The 18,054-nt window shown below is 43.0% G+C and overlaps 1 protein-coding gene across 2 annotated transcripts in view; it reads left to right on the top strand.

Moving 5' to 3' along the window:
- LOC124776632 (sodium-dependent nutrient amino acid transporter 1-like) overlaps window positions 1–18,054 on the top strand; it is a 216,120-nt gene that overhangs the window by 110,248 nt on the left and 87,818 nt on the right. Inside the window, exon 3 of one of the 2 annotated variants that reach the window (XM_047251720.1) lies at window positions 10,186–10,275. In XM_047251720.1, the coding sequence (XP_047107676.1) occupies window positions 10,186–10,275 (90 nt within the window). Of the gene's footprint in view, window positions 1–10,185; window positions 10,285–18,054 lie in introns of both variants that reach the window. The other variant, XM_047251719.1, reaches the window with a different exon arrangement.

Below are 18,054 nucleotides of genomic sequence, written 5' to 3'. Positions count from 1 at the left end.
ACTGCGACTTCGTACGGGCGCGGATGACCGCGCAGTTGAACGCCCCACAAAGCAAACATCATCATTCCTCCAACGTCCGTGTACATGCGACCTGTATAATTTTGTGCTATTTTCTGTTTTCATGCGTCCAGCGTTTCAGTCATTGTAACATTTGTGTAACATTTATGTATTTTCGCGATCTTGTATTATTTAAGTTGTAGCCATCAACAGCCTGTAAGTATATTCCCACAATGCACTCTACACGAAACACTTCAGACAGAACTGCCTCCACAGCCAAGCAGTCATTTTGTCTGACAGCGTGCTGAGATTTTCAGTTCGAGTCCTCGACTGCTTTGCAGCACATTGGGCACCGTGTTGTTGACGGGGAGTTTGTGGTTTTGGAATGAGAAAGCCGGCGTCAACGACCGGGACTATCTTGTTCAGTGATGTCATTGGCAGAGGTCGGTCGATAGTTCAACAGCTTTCGTGCGCTTACTGCAAGAACACTTTTAGCAAAAGATGCATTATTCTACAACTGTTTTGCTTTACAAATCAAAGCCAGTAGAGTAGTATTAAGTTGTCACAAGGTATAATTAAAGCTAAGAAAGAAAGAGAAAAACCGATAAGCGTTGGGTGTATATCATTAACACATAAGGTGATGAGAAGGTTGCATGACAGCCTACCTTCGATACGACCTGAACCAATGCCTCTACCCTTCACACTCCTATAATCTCTTAAAACTATGCAATCGTAGACGCCTATAAAGGAAAGAAATGTAGACGAACTTACACTGGTTGTGTTGTATTTATTGCTCTAAGTATTCTTTATCACATGTACAAGGTTCTAGTAAAATCTCGGCGAATACAGACATTCGTGGTACTAACGAAAAATAAAAGACATCCGTGGCGCTTACAATATAGGTCTTCCGATTGTCCTCTACTTCATCTTCGGCACGCCAGTCACTCGACTGATTTCCGAAACGAATGCAGCTGTTTATCCTTCAAATGGATAGTAAATACCAGCGAGCGAACTGTGCTCATCGTGAGCACTCTTCCTACACTAATGTGTGGACTTACTGCATTCCACATATTACCGTGATGGGTGTGTGACGGTTGGATGACGAATGATGGTGGACGGTTCCTATTTTAAGAATCAAGTTGGAGAACCGTAGCGTCAATACAATTCGGAGGGCGCATGGTAGCCTAGCTCGTTATGCAACCTGCTAGGCATCAGTGTAAAGTGGAAGAACGGAAGCAACTACACAGCCTGACGAAAAGCAAGAGTGTGTGTGTAAAATGTGTAAGACTGGCGATATACCATCACACTTTCGGGAAAACATCATACACGTAATTCCCAAGATTGCGAGAGCCGACAGATGCGACAATTATCGCACAATTAGTTTAACAATTCATACATCCAAGTGATGACAAAAATAATATACAGGAGAATGGAAAGAGAACTGTGGATGAAGTCCGTTCAACAGGGACTTACATGCATTGAGCGAAAATAATAGTGCATTCAGAATGGCTAGCTTCTAGCCGAAATCTAGATCTGCATAATACAATTTAAAAAGGCCTACTGATTGCTGCAAGCCAGCCGGGAGGGCCGAGCGGTTCTAGGCGCTACAGTCTGGAACCGCGGCCGGCCGCGGTGGTCTCGCGGTTCTAGGCGCGCAGTCAGGAACCGTGCGACTGCTACGGTCGCAGGTTCGAATCCTGCCTCGGGCATGGATGTGTGTGATGTCCTTAGGTTAGTTAGGTTTAAGTAGTTCTAAGTTCTAGGGGACTGATGACCACAGCAGTTGAGTCCCATAGTGCTCAGAGCCATTTGAACCATTTGAACCTGGAACCGCGTGACCGCTACGGTCGCAAGTTCGAATCCTGCCTCGGGCATGGATGTGTGTGATGTCCTTAGGTTAGTTAAGTTTAAGTAGTTCTAAGTTCTAGGGGACTGATGACCTCAGAAGTTAAGTCCGATAGTGCTCACGTCAGAGCTATTTGAACCATTTTTTGATTGCTGCAGTCTATAACTTACAAGTCAGTATAACAGTCGCTGAGTGCAACCGCTTTCAGAATGGAAGGTAGCCTGACTAAGGATGTATTAGATGACAATCAGTTTGGCTTTACGAGAAGTAAGGGCACCAGAGAGGCATTTCTAACCTTTCTTTTGATAAATAGAAGTGAGACTAAAGAAAAATCAAGAAACGTTCGTAGAATTTGTCCACTTCGAGGAACCGTTCGATAACGTAAAATGGAGCATGATGTTAGAAATCCTGAGAAAAACAGAGATAAGCTGCAGAGAACAATAAGAGTGGACGACCAAGAACGTCGTGATCGGATTAGAAAGGGTGTAAGAAAAGGATGTAGTCTTTCGCCCATGCTATTCACTCTATACGTCGAAGAAGCATTGGCGGAAATAAAAGAAAGGTTCAAGAATGGGATTAAAATACAAAGTGATTGGCTATCAAGATTCACTGGTGGCATTGCTATCCTCAGTGAAAGTGAAGAAGAATTAAAGTAGGTGTCGAATGGAAAGAACAGTCTAATAAGTACGGTATATAGATTGAGAGTAAATCGAAGAAAGACAGAAGTAATGAGAAGTAGCAGAAACGAGAAATCGAAAAACTTAACATCAGGTTTGGTGATCATGAAATAGATGAAGTTTTGGAATTTTGCTGCCTAGGCTTTAAAATACACACGATGGTCGGAGCAAGGAGTCACTGGCAAAAGAGCATTCCTAGCCGAGCGAAGTCCGCTAGTATCAAACATAGGGCTTAATTTGAGAAAGAAATTTCTGAGAATGTTCGTTTGAAACATAGCATTTTATGCTAGTGAGACACAGGCGGTGCAAAACTGGAACAGAAGAGGCTCAGAGCAAGTGCAATGTGGTGCTATATAAGAATACTGAAAATTAGGTAGACTCGTAATGGAAGGAATGAGGAGGTTCTCCACAGAATCTGTGATGAAAGGAATATATGGAAAACGCTGAAAAGAAGAATGGATAGGATGATAGGACATATGTTAAGACTTCAGGAAATAACTTCCATGGTGTTGTAGGGTTCTGTAGAGGGTAAAAACACTAGAGGAAGAGAGAGATTGGAATACACCCAGCAAATACTGTAATTGAGGACGTAGGTTGCAAGTGTTACTCTGAGATGAAAAGGTTGCCGCAGGAGAGGGTGGTGGGCCGCATCAAACCAGTCAGAAGACTTATTAGAAAAAAAAAGAGAAAAGAAAAAAAAACACATTCCAACATTGAGGCAGCTGTTCTTCCCGAAACAAAAAGAAAGAAACTGGCCATGAATATCTGCTCAAGTATGCTCATTATTTTAATAGAGTGGGAAAAGGCAGTAGGCTGAGGCAGAAGTATCCATTATTCTAAATAAAAGGTGGTCAGTATACACTGATAAGCAAAAACAATATGACCCTGCTCACCGCCACTTTGGATGCCGCCTGGTGACGTTGCGGGCACGTGACGCGGTAGCAAAATTATTTAAGCGGAGCAGACATGGACGGGGATCACCTAGCGAAAATATGGGCTGCAAATTGGGAAATCTATTGTGATAAGTGACTTTTTCAACAAAGGGTGGCAGATCCTGTGAATGAGTATGCCGAAATTGGCGAAGCTGGTGGAACATTCACGTGGTACTGTCGTGAACAACTACGGAAAGAGGTAGAACGACAGTGAAACTGCCAATAAGTGCTAAATGGTTAGGCATCCACGGCTCTTCACAGAAAGTTGGATTCGGAGGCTTGTCTCCTCTGTAAAGTAGGATAGAAGGTGATCTGTGGCATCTCTGCCGAAAGAGTACAATGCTGGTGCACGCACAAGTGTTTCGGAGAACACTGTTCATCGTACATGGAGCTCCACGACATACCCTCTCTACCTGTTCACATGTTGACCCAATGATACTGTCAATTATGACTGCAGTGGCCACGGAACCATCGGGATGCGATCGTCGATCAATGAAGACGTGCCGACTCTTCGAGTGAATCACATTTTTGCTACACTAGGTCGATGATCGTCTTTATAAACGCCGTCATCGAGGTGAACGGCGGCTCGAAACAAGCAGTGCACCACGTACGCAGTCTGGTAGGAATAGTATTATGCTGTGGGAGACATTCTCCTGCTCTTGCGTGGGACCTGAAGCTGCAAGCGAAGGTTCGCCGACAGCTGCGCAACATCTGCATCCCATCATACTTGATGTCTTCCCCGACGGTGACAGCATCTTTCATCGTTGTAAATGTCCGTGTCTCGGAGGATGAACCATGCTTTAGTGGTTTGAGGAGTATTATAGTGAACAAACGTTGATGTCTCGGCGACCAAATTCGCCTGATGTAAAACATATAGAACCCATCTGGACATCGTTGCGGGCACAAATCAGCTGCCCGTTATTTACGCGAATTAAACGACCTTTTCGTAGACATCTAATGCTATATACCTCCACAAATCTACCAACAAACTGTCAGATCCCTGATATGCAGAATCAGTGGTGCATTTTATTCCAAAGACGGACAATCTGTATCTTCTACACTTTCAAGGATAGTAATGAATAGAAGAGGAGGCAACACGATGCCCAGCCTGAGATTGTAGGGTATAACTAGCAAAGTTCAAGAGAAGATAGTACTAATTACTTATAACAACATAGAGTGGCAAAAAAATTGGAGAGTCCAGAGAGAACAGTAGAAGAACAATATTAGCATAAAAAGAGCAGTAGAAGCCCTTCGAGAATATAAGAAGAAGAAATTTGTTTGGTGGGCTGTAGGAAAAGCAGAGGTGGTTGAAACGAAAAAAAGAAGCTCATTTGACATTCGTGAAGAATGACAATCAAATAAGAAATAGATGCAGGACACTAAGTAGGGACTTGAAAATAGAATTGTTGAAAAGGAAAAACAAGGCGCGAGGTGAAAGACGTGAATATGTAGAGAGGATGATCGGTGGAGCTGGTAGTGATGAAGCATGGAGGGAAATCAAATCGAGGGGCATGTCAATTGGACACAAGTCACATCATAATAATATCAGTCATGGTCAATGGTCAAAGTATTTTAAGAATTTATTTGAGGAAAATGGGTCTGAATCTTCATATAGATGTGAGATAACGATGCAACGGAAGGAATTACGGCCTTTGGATACAAAAGTTCTTCAACAGGCTTTGAGGAGCTGTTAGATGAAAAAGGCATCATGATCTGGAACAATATATCCAGACCTGGCGAGTTTGACCACAGAAATGGTTGGAGATGCCAAGGAAACTGTTTAAAAGAGTGTGAAATGGAGAAGATGTTCCATCGGAATGGAAAGCATGCTACATAACATAACATAAGAAGGTGTCACGTAAGGACCCAATAATTATGGGGAATTGGCACTGATTCCTTTTGTTGGAAAACTGTTCTCGAAGATACTTAAGATTTGATAGACAAAGAAACAAATCACAATCAGCAAGAAGAGCAAGCAAGATTCTGGGAAGGAAGGCCGGTAATGGACATCTTCATAGTGAAATTAATGTGTGAAAAACCTATAAAGGTTGGACTGGAGACGCACTTTCCATTGATTGACCTAGAGAAAGCAAATGATAACGTACCCATAAACAAACTGTGAGAAAAGTTGAAGGAGAATTTGATGAAAGATTGCTAAAAGCTATTATGAAATTACATGAAATAATGTGATTACGTAGGCTTTCCCGGCGTAATAAGTCTTGAAAGTCTCTTCGGGTTTTCTGCCGGGTCCTAAAATCAGCTTGACTCGATATTTCGGCGATCCAACTGTTCGCCATCTTCAGGAAATGCTTCTTCTACTGATGAGTCCCGCTGAGAACTGACGCAAGATTGCAATCCGCCCATCACGGTTTCTGGCTTCCAAAACAGGGAGGTGGCGCCGCCCTTAGTGAAACCCTGCTGGCAACTATATATCGCAATCAAGGCCGCACCGAAGAACGTTCAGTTTTGATGCGAGATAATACAGGATTCCACGTTTTGCTAAGAGGAAACCCATTGTCTCTGTTGATTAAATTATCAGCCAACCTAATTTCAATCGCCTCTTTATAGACACTATTCCAAAAACCGGAAATGTTGGCAATCACAACAGTTTCCTCAAATTTCATTTTATGTCCCTCATTTGTGTCCCGCATGGACGTGATGCTCTTAACAGATTTTTGGACCACTTCAACGGTCTTCATCCCAGTATCAAATTTACTATGGAGGTTGAAAATGATGGGATGCTTCCGTTTTTAGACGTAATAGTTTATAAAAAAACCAGATGGAACTTTGGGACACAGTGTTCACCGAAAGCCGACACACACAGATTGGAATCTGCACCCTAAGAGTTGTCATCCACCACACCAACGTAGTGGCGTCCTTAGGACTTTGGTACGGAGAGCATATGCCATTTCCGACGCAGACAGCTTAACCCAAGAACTTGAGCATTTGATGACTGTTTTTAAGGAAAATGGATACACCGAGAAACAGATTCGTCGGGCTATGAAATTTGGACCATCTCCGGAGGTGTAAGAGGAACATAGATATGTGGCCTTTCTTCCTTATGCTGGAGGCTTATCGTTTAAGATTGGACGAATTTTAAGGAATTTTAACATTAAGAGTGTGTTCCGTAGATTGGACGAATTTTAAGGAATTTTAACATTAAGAGTGTGTTCCGTCCACCTTCTAAGATTAGGGCTCTGCTCGGCTCTGTGAAGGATGATTTGGGACTTAGGAAACCCGGGGTGTACAAAATCCCGTGTCAATGTGGGAAAGCTTACGTTGGCCGTTCTATTCGCACAGTGAATGACAGGTGTGTGGAACATCGCCGTCACACGAGGCTACAACAGCCGGAAAAATCGGCCGTAGCACAAAACTGCCTAAATGAGGGACACAAAATGAAATTTGAGGAAACTGTTGTGATTGCCAACATTTCCGGTTTTTAGAATAGTGTCTATAAAGAGGCGATTGAAGTTAGGTTGGCTGATAATTTAATCAACAGAGACAATGGGTTTCCTCTTAGCAAAACGTGGAATCCTGTATTATCTCGCATCAAAACTGAACGTTCTTCGGTGCGGCCTTGATTGCGATATATCGTTGCCAGCAGTGTTTCACTAAGGGCGGCACCGCCTCCCTGTTTTGGAAGGCAGAAACCGTGATGGGCGGCGCATGCGCCGTGAACTGAACGGTGGCCTATATAGGACGTCGAATTGCAATCTTGCGTCAGTTCTCAGCGGGACTCATCAGCAGAAGCAGCATTTCCTGAAGATGGAGAATAGTTGGATCGCCGAAATATCGAGTCAAGTTGATTTTAGAATCCGGCAGCAAACCCGAAGAGACTTTCTACATGAAATAATGTAGAGAGAGTATGGATTTGGAACAGTTGGATAGGAGAACATTTGAAGTGAACGGTCTCTGTCAAGGATTTGGGTTAAGCTGTATCCAGGAGCAGACCTGCTGACTTGGCTTAGAAAATGCCAAGTTAGGGCAGACAGTAGAGGACAGCAAGATATTTAGCCGCTATATTGCAGATAACCGAACTGTATTAGTGGAAGATGATAAGAACTTTATGGTAACAGAGCTCAAAGAGGAATACAATATAGCTGGCCTGAAGACGAACATGAAGTGCGGGGATTGGCCAGTTGAACCGTAAAAGTAAATAATTTGGAGATAGATGGAGAAGTAATTGCAGCTGTGGAAAAGGCAAAATACCTTGCGGTTTTATTTAATAAACAGGGCACAAATAATGATGAAATCACTAGTAGGATTAATAAGGAACGAGCTATAACAAGGGCAATGACCCGATAGGTAAGAAGAACGACGAAGAAGAGAATGTATAAAACTATAGTGCAGAGTTTATTTTTGAATGGAGCAGAAGCCCGGGAAGTCACAAAAAAAAATCGGGGAGAGAGTGAAAATGAATAGGGACGTCTGTGGCGACATCCAATAAAAACAGCTGATGTGGTCTGACCATGTGAATTGGATGAATGAAGACAGCATACGGAATAGATGGATAACATACCAGCGGAAGAAAAGAGGTCACCCGCGACACAATTGGCAAGATGAGTGGAGGAGGCGATGGAAGCAAGGAATATGAACGTTGAGGAAATTCAAGACTGAGGACGTTGACGACCGCGGGAGGAGAAGCGGAGCCATCCGTAGATAATCCGCAAGAAGATCAGTTGTCAGAAGCGGATGACACCCGCAAAGTGGCACAAGCTCAGGGCGTATCTCATGCTAACATATAGAGAGTTATCTGTGAATATGAAATAACATACACACCACCTGCATCAGTGCCAAGCGATATGTGGGGGATTAGCTGCTATGGCTACATTTTTACACAAACTTGAGAGACACATTCACCTACCACTGTTTTCGTCTGGGCGTTGATTTGCCAATAATTGGGCGTTTACTTGAGGTGACTTCGGGAACTTGCAAGACAGACACATTTGGGCATACGAAAATCAGCAGCACAAATGATTAGATGTAGCCATCATAGGTTCATTGTGAACGTACAGGCGAGGACGGTTTATGAAAGGATCATAAGGTTAACCAGCCTAAATGGGTTGGTCTACTTAGTTTTTCTGATAAATTTTTCTACTACAGACTCGTAGCTTAATATGGCTGCAAACTGACGGAACTACATTTCATTTTGATGCAAATGTGTGGTACTACCTCGACACTAGACGCTCTATACCCAAAACGACGGATTGCTAGAGGGGCTGTTAAGGCGATCAGAAGTTATACCTCTTGACTATATTCTACAGTTCCTGCAACATCAGATGACGTTTTCGCGCGAGGAGAAATACTGAACAGTTTTTGTTTGTCATTTAGATAGCAAACGCGTCTTTACATCCAGTGCCACGGGAGGAAGCGTTAGCAGTCGGGTAAGTCTACAATAAGGCAGTATAGAGTCATGTTGCCTTCCGTCATTCTAAGAAAGATCGCTCTAAAAGGCTTGTCTCTCTTTTTCTGTTAACTGATATAAAGCTGGGTTGTTTCATCTTTTTGTACTCGTACTTCCGTTTAGCTACACCACACAGCATATAATGTATTCGCCTTTATTCTTAAACACTTGGTGAAAGTGGTACGGTATATTTCCCTCTAGTGTAAATTAATTAACCGGAGAACATCCAGAGCATCAAATAAGCTTGCAACATAAAAACAGAAACACTGCAGTGACAAAGAATGTTTGCGGGAGGATTGAAGTCAAACGTCCCGAGGACGACGAGGTGTTAGATACTGAGCTCATGCTCGAAATGGAGAGCGATAGGGAACAAAATCGTCTGAGCCTGTTCCACATGAGTCATCTCAATATTTGCCTTAAGCAATTTGAGGAAACCACAGAAGACCTAAGTCTGGACTACTGGGCACGGACTTGAACCCTCGTTCTCCCAAATGTGGCTCTAGTGTCACAACACGATATAGTAAATGATGCTAGCGGCAGGCCGCTGTGGCCGAGCGGTTCTAGGCACTTCAGTCCGGAACCACGCGACTGATACGGTCACAGGTTCGAATCCTGCCTCGGGCATGGATGTGTGTGACGTCCTTAGGTTAGTTAGGTTTAAATAGTTCTAAGGTCTAGGGGACTGATGACCTCAGATGTTAAGTCCCATAGTGCTCAGAGCCATTTGAACCATTTGATGTTAGCGTCATTTACACATAGCGTGGTGAAATTCATGTGCACATTCCTTCAAAATTCAAATCATCGTCATTCGTCCTACATAAATATTTGATTAAGTAATACAGTTCAGTTATTTCCTCAGAGGTTTGCCAAAGAATGGAATAAGAAATTTATATTCGGAACATTGTCTTTCTGAATGGATTAGGTATTTGCAGGGGCATGGATAGAAGGCTGACCTGGAACTTTTTATGAACTTGATGTTTTCCAGCCAGAGGCCGTCAGAAATCCGTCCTCGCATTCGTGGATGTTCTACACCACCTACTCTCTTAGTTATATAAAAAACCTATCACGTCCTTAAAAAGAGATATAAATTGTTTAAAAAGGACTTCCCAGTTACTGTTATGTAATCTGCATTTTCGTATTTACGTAACTAAACACAATGCTGTGTTATTATTGCTTGACTATCACTAAATGAGACACTTAAAGTTCTTCTTTTTCTTTATGTTAAACTTTTTCGCTTAGAATTGGGAAGTAAATAAGTGAGAACATTGTTTTTAATGTAGATGATACATCCAGCGTTTTGATAAGCGCATTTTGTCTGTTACGTTTCAGGAACTGGGCAACGTCAACGCAGCATACGTCAGCGACAATGCAGAAACCAATGGACGCAAATTGTCAGTTGCCTCTGACAATTCAGCCAAGGTAGGGGAGGTATGTATCTGCAGGCTGTTAATATTAACTGCATTGTTCTCGTACCGAAGAATTGTCCATCTGATTATTCTGCTAGACTGGTTAATTCCATTTATTGTAACTTGCTTGAATAAAATAAAAATATGTGCATATACTATATCATTGGTTAAAAATCGCGTCTATCAGCATAAACGTAAGAGTTAGAGTTCAACATAGAGTTAAACACAGAGTTGAAAAAATATCACAAATATGAGCTATCTTTAGCTAGCGAGGTTAGCATTTCCTCAGGTTGAAAAAAAGCTATGATCGAAGGTCCGTTAGCCAACAGAAAATTCAAGATATGCGAAATTCTATGATAAAATGAACTGTAAGACAAGCTAATTAGAAAATATAGTCAGTCTTCAAACTAGTTCATTATTTTTTACTTCACCGGTCTAATTTCAGGTTTACGTAGGTAAAATGTTTTCCTTTGTTAACTTTTTAAGCCGTTATGTGCCAAGGCCTCGTCGAGTGAAAACCGATGTTACAGACGTTACGTTAGCATGTGAACAGTACGCAGACAATTTCTTACGTAGCGAGGGACGTTGACGAAAGGTTCACACCACTTCAACTGCTTATTGCAGGAGATATGTTGTTGCATACCCACCCGCCAACATTGAGACTGGGTTTAACTCAAATACCATGCTTTTCTTGGACGAGACTTGACGATATTGCAGTACCTGTGTGCAGAATTACAGTGCAACGTTCCTTCGGATACGTAAGCAAGTCCGGAAGAACAGGCATAGCGGCGACTACAGCCGTTATGAAATACATGAAATGTATTCGCATTTGCGAATATGAACAACAGCAATTGTGTAGTACAATGACGACAGCGAAAATTTGTGCCGGACCGTGACTCAAAAACGGATTTTCCGCTTATATCGATCTGTCGCCTTACGGTTAGGCTACCATGTCTGAGCAACACAGGCACAGCAGTAACATATTAACTCGCCAACACCGGGCAAGCGACATTCAATTAAAATGTCTCACCTGTACGGAAATACACATCATGAACGTACGAGTGCAGGTTCTTGACACATGATTGACGACATATGGAAGTTTGGATGCGGCCGTGAGTCGTACTCGCATATCCTAATGGTAAGGCGACCGCTCGCGATAAGTGGATAACCGGGATCGCGTCCCAATCCGGCACAAATACTCACTGTCGTCGTTCCATTATACAACCGATGGGTGTCGATATTCACAACTGTGAATGAATTTCATGTAGATTGGGGAAAGGCTGTTGGCCCACAATAACTTCAAGATTTCGCTGCACACCAACTTGAAAAAGTTTGAAATCGTGATGTAAAATTTGCCAAAGTCTGAGCCACACTTCCCAAATCATATTTTTAGATATAATGTATTACGCCGGATATTTGGGTGGCTATTTGATAGTGACATTTCTGGATTTCTGCTGCAAGTGCCAAATTCACTCATATGCACATTTCTCAGCGATCGAGCACTTACAGTAAATTGTAATGAGCCAACCATTATTAAGGAATAAGTAAAAAAATATTTTATTGAAACCATAATGGAAACGTGTGTAGGTTAGTATATGATTCGCAAGGAGGTCTGTTTCAAATAGACGATCACCGTTCGAAAAATATTTAACCCTCCACATAATACACAGTAGTTTTTGAGACTATCTTGTCTGGAATGAACACCTAAACCTAAATTTTCTGAATCTGCCTTTCTCAAAGTGCTGTGCAAGAGATCAATAGTTTACGCAGACCGCTGTGTTTGTAATCGTATCTCTCTGATATACACTCCTGGAAATGGAAAAAAGAACACATTGACACCGGTGTGTCAGACCCACCATACTTGCTCCGGACACTGCGAGAAGGCTGTACAAGCAATGATCACACGCACGGCACAGCGGACACACCAGGAACCGCGGTGTTGGCCGTCGAATGGCGCTAGCTGCGCAGCATTTGTGCACCGCCGCCGTCAGTGTCAGCCAGTTTGCCGTGGCATACGGAGCTCCATCGCAGTCTTTAACACTGGTAGCATGCCGCGACAGCGTGGACGTGAACCGTATGTGCAGTTGACGGACTTTGAGCGAGGGCGTATAGTGGGCATGCGGGAGGCCGGGTGGACGTACCGCCGAATTGCTCAACACGTGGGGCGTGAGGTCTCCACAGTACATCGATGTTGTCGCCAGTGGTCGGCGGAAGGTGCACGTGCCCGTCGACCTGGGACCGGACCGCAGCGACGCACGGATGCACGCCAAGACCGTAGGATCCTACGCAGTGCCGTAGGGGACCGCACCGCCACTTCCCAGCAAATGAGACACACTGTTGCTCCTGGGGTATCGGCGAGGACCATTCGCAACCGTCTCCATGAAGCTGGGCTACGGTCCCGCACACCGTTAGGCCGTCTTCCGCTCACGCCCCAACATCGTGCAGCCCGCCTCCAGTGGTGTCGCGACAGGCGTGAATGGAGGGACGAATGGAGACGTGTCGTCTTCAGCGATGAGAGTCGCTTCTGCCTTGGTGCCAATGATGGTCGTATGCGTGTTTGGCGCCGTGCAGGTGAGCGCCACAATCAGGACTGCATACGACCGAGGCACACAGGGCCAACACCCGGCATCATGGTGTGGGGAGCGATCTCCTACACTGGCCGTACACCACTGGTGATCGTCGAGGGGACACTGAATAGTGCACGGTACATCCAAACCGTCATCGAACCCATCGTTCTACCTTTCCTAGACCGGCAAGGGAACTTGCTGTTCCAACAGGACAATGCACGTCCGCATGTATCCCGTGCCACCCAACGTGCTCTAGAAGTTGTAAGTCAACTACCCTGGCCAGCAAGATCTCCGGATCTGTCCCCCATTGAGCATGTTTGGGACTGGATGAAGCGTCGTCTCACGCGGTCTGCACGTCCAGCACGAACGCTGGTCCAACTGAGGCGCCAGGTGGAAATGGCATGGCAAGCCGTTCCACAGGACTACATCCAGCATCTCTACGATCGTCTCCATGGGAGAATAGCAGCCTGCATTGCTGCGAAAGGTGGATATACACTGTACTAGTGCCGACATTGTGCATGCTCTGTTGCCTGTGTCTATGTGCCTGTGGTTCTGTCAGTGTGATCATGTGATGTATCTGACCCCAGGAATGTATCAATAAAGTTTCCCCTTCCTGGGACAATGAATTCACGGTGTTCTTATTTCAATTTCCAGGAGTGTATGTTTGTACGCAATACGAAACTGCGGTATGATGTGACAACACCTTGAACATCCTGATTTTTAAAAAAAGCCTCATGAACCTGAATTCGTTCAACATCAGTAAACATAAGTACTTAATACGTTATTACAAATTAATTTGGAATTAAATTTTTAGAATAATCGTCATTTTTATTTGATAAGGCTGTGTATGTAGTTAACCCGTATTATCTGCATAAGACTGTCAAGAAATATAAACTCTTCTGAAACAAAGACTACATTTAGTCTGTTAGCTTATTGGTGCTTGGAGCCGAAAGTCTCGTTAAGTCTAAAGTTCATAGAGCGAAGTTTTGGAAGTCCATATCTGTTTGTTTTCTCCATGTCGCTCTTCTGGAAAAACTATCTGCCGTAATTTGGAGCTCCTGTCATTTGTTACGTAGCATTACTCCAAATTCAATACCGACGACATTATTTCAATAATTATAGTGTAAAATTACCTTACATTCATTCGTATGGTGCAAACACCAGCAATGAGCACATTGAAAATTTAAAATTCTTGCAGCAGTATTTTTGTTGCAAAACTATATGGAATAAAGGTTACAGTTACATCAAAGACATAACCATTTCTAAAATATTTGTCAGTTCTCATACCTATTCGACATCGTTAATTTTATTGAAACGAAAGAAACTTTGAAATTCTTAAAGCGGGCCCACTTCGATCATCGCTAAGGTCTATCGGAAATATTCATCGTTTTTATCTTTGTATACATTCAAGCCCATACTTTGGGAAAGCAAAAGTATGGCTGTATCTCCATAAAATCGTAACGTAGTGCATGCAGGTGTACAGTGTATCATTATTTTGAATTTAATGTGCTTTGCTGCTATTATCGTCAGTTACCGCATTTGCCACAATTTTGCTTTTAAAGGCACGTATTTCGTTTCGATGAAATAAAATATAAATCATCGATGTTTCTATTATCGTATTTTCTTCTTTCTCCTCTCTTTCACAGACATTGCTGCTCAGTTAAACAGTGTTGGATGTCACTTTTCGTTTTTGACATACTTTAAGAAAATTGCTACAAGCGTTTTTCAGGTAATTTAGTTTCACATCAAAATAAAAACCGGAAACATAAAAATTCTGCAGGATCTCAAATCAGCCGTTAACAAATTTTGAATTCAGCGTGACAAATAGCATTTTTCAATGATATTAGCCGCTTTTAGGCTTCGAAATGAATCAGTAGCAACAGATAAAAATTTGTGCCGGATCGTGACCCTAATTCGGATCTCCCGTTTAACGCGAGCGCTCTGACTAACCACATCGGCCATCCGAGCACGCTTCCGAGCCGACCCCAAATCCCCAGCCTGTTGCACACTGCTAGCGTAGCGTCACCTACCCGTGAACCGCTGTCCGAAAGAACAGGCATCACATATGTGTAAGTATCAGTAAGGTGCGACGCCCGATCTCTTGCGAGAATCCGAAATGGCGAATGAGGGCTTCATGGGTAGGTGACGCTACGCCAGTGGTGTGTAACAGGCTGGGAATTTGAGACCGATGGGAAGTGTGCTCGGGTAGCCGATTCGTTTAAGCGATCGTTCAAATTAAGCAGGAGCCTTAGGTTCGAGCACAAATTTTCACCTGTTGTCACTGAATCATTTCAGTGTCCGAAAGCGGCTTCGAATCACGTGAGGTGTCCGTTATTTCAGATAAGTCCGGAAGAGCAGACACCACATACTGGGTCATCAGGAGCATTTTCTGTGGTGTTTGAGCGATATTTGCTATTTCGTTTTCGCATTGTATAGCTGGAGTCAGCCCAAACAAACAGAGCTCATCACGTCTTTCATGCGACTCGTAGTGTTATTTTTAAAGAGGAATTTTAAGTGTCCATTCAGCAGAGAGGTCCCATATTAGTCTAGTGCGATATTTGTTTTGTCGATGCGTATTAACTGGGACAAGCAGCGACAGCACTGCACTGACCCGCGCTAACTGCTACCGCGAAGCCATTGGAGTGCTGTTTATTCTCCGCGTTTTACTATCCCTGTTAATAAGTATCGATAAAACGATTATCCGTCTACACTAATTTGGGAGCACTATATCGAATGGGCTCGTAAAATTCCGATTTAAAAACAATTTTATTTGTGATGAGAAACAAACCGACGGTAATTTTTTGCGCTGACCCTAGCTAAAGAATGCATAAACTAAATTTCAAATACCTGCCGAAACACCGGAGAAAACGCATCTGTCGAATCATTGTAGACGCACCAGGTACATGTAAGTAATTTTTTCTGTGTTGAAGTGTTGTCTCACACATGAGCCATTTATTTTATTGCAAAGATTTGTCCAAAATTTATTAATAGAAAGTAATCGTATGCGGTTGAGGAAAGATCTGTACACATGGGAGAATTCTACAGCGAAGATAATTACTGAAATGTTGTTATAGCTTAATCTGATGTTTTTGTCAATGTAACATAAAAGTCTGGAAACCAATAACAAATATTTCAGTGCGAAAGTAATTTTTTTGTAAGAATTTCGGCAAGAAATAGATAATAATTTTAAACTTATCTGTGGCATGTCTGATAGCTTTGTGTGTTGAAAGAGTGCTTCATATTTACAACAAAGTCGCTTATTTTTTATATACTTCCTGTTGCGGATAATGTGGCAGATTGTCTATACATTCAAACTGAATATTCTAGCATTTTATGCGACCCCTCAGCTGTGTTCAGCTAGCTGACGGCAACGTCACGTAAGTGCGCGAATGCCTGCGAGAAATGTGAACTATAGCGGCCGTTACCTTGTTGAAAACTGACTCTCGGATGTCCCTACAAGAACAGCAGCACTCGGGGCCGCGATAGGGTGGCTGTAAAGATCGTGTAATCAACAACCGCCGCCACTTTTGCCGATGATTGTCGATGCAGCAATGTAGAAAATGAACTTCTGTGCTGTGATATGTTGCCACTGATGTGAAAACGTGACAGTTAACAATGAGAAGGTACCAAGTTTTCAGTTTGTAGTAATATCTTCTGCTCGTTCTTGAATCAATGGTGGATCATTTACATCTTTTCTAAATTACTGCGACAGTAATAGTAGAATCTTGAGTGCTAATCAAGATGTGCGTTGATTATATCTGTTCCATGTCTTTTATGGTCTGTGTAGCTCGCAGAAGAAAAGTTTTAGTCGTTGTATATTTTCGTTAATGTAGTCATCTAGCACCTTTTACTGTTACTTGTTCGAAGGATATGCACTTTTATGGAAAGAAACATAATACTCATTTGGTACGACAGAGAAAAGATAAAGTCTATTATTTCATCGTTATTGGCGTCATTAGGGGTGGAGAAATAGCTCGCTGAATTTGTTGAAGCAACTGTCCACAATTAATTTATAAAAATTATGATAAACCTCACAACTGGGTAGCTGGATCGACAGGAATTTGAAGCATGCCCCTCCAGAATATATTATGCCTCTCCAACAGTCGTCAGGCGCATTTTCCCTGGTGTTTCGGCAGATACCTGCAATTTTGTTTTTGCGTTGTGTAGTTGAAGTCAGCCCAAACAAATGCTGATCATCACGTTTTTCACGTGACGTCGAGCGTTGATGGAAAGCGTCAGTTTGTTTTCCATTACAAAGAAAATTATTTTTCAACTGGAATTTTACGTGCCCGGTCGACAGAGCGGTCTTAAATTAGTCTAGTGGGATATTCGTTTTACCGATATATGTTAACAGGGACAGTAAGACACGAGGAACAACGAGTACTCCAGCTGAGGCAGCACCGCCCTGACCCTCGCTGACTGCACCGCCACACATCTGTGCTGCCCACAAGGGAGACTCCATCGCACCACTTCTCAAATCTATGTGCAAGATAGTCCAGTGGATATCCCGTCAAAAACTGAACGCAGATCAAACATGAAAACAGGAACAAGGCATACTGAATTGTGGAAAAAGAGGCCAAATAGAAACAGTGAACGGTCCAAGGTCGAGTTGGGCAAGCTCCCACGAATTGGAAGAACCACGCGTCGTGGTTGTGTGGTTGCGGTGTTGGACGGTAAACCGGAAGCTCCGTGTTCAAATCTCCCACGTGATCAATTTTTTTTTTCAGAAAATTATGAACTTTCAGTCCGGTTACTGACCTGTCTGTTCTTCATCTGTAGTCTTGACAACTGTCATGCTATACATTGGTTATAGGATGTAAGAATAGATTACCGTCCCAAGTAAATGTGATGAACAGTGAGAGCAGACGAGATGCCGCATGGACCTTCCACAGAAATGAAAACAACATATAAACGGTTGCGAACAATATTAAAACAAAGAAATTCAAGAGTCAAAACTTCCGAAACGGAACTCAAGACTCATAGCATGTGGTAATTGTGTAGAACAAATAGGAGGTACTTACGTCTAGAGATCCCTTCCTTACACCTCGCCGGCCGAAGTGGCCGTGCGGTTAAAGGCGCTGCAGTCTGGAACCGCAAGACCGCTACGGTCGCAGGTTCGAATCCTGCCTCGGGCATGGATGTTTGTGATGTCCTTAGGTTAGTTAGGTTTAACTAGTTCTAAGCTCTAGGGGACTAATGACCTCAGCAGTTGAGTCCCATAGTGC

The sequence above is a fragment of the Schistocerca piceifrons genome, chromosome 2 (assembly GCF_021461385.2).
Source record: "Schistocerca piceifrons isolate TAMUIC-IGC-003096 chromosome 2, iqSchPice1.1, whole genome shotgun sequence".
NCBI classification, from domain to species: domain Eukaryota; kingdom Metazoa; phylum Arthropoda; class Insecta; order Orthoptera; family Acrididae; genus Schistocerca; species Schistocerca piceifrons.
The sequence above is the reverse complement of the archived record's forward strand: the minus strand, read 5'-3'. Positions and strand labels throughout refer to the sequence as shown.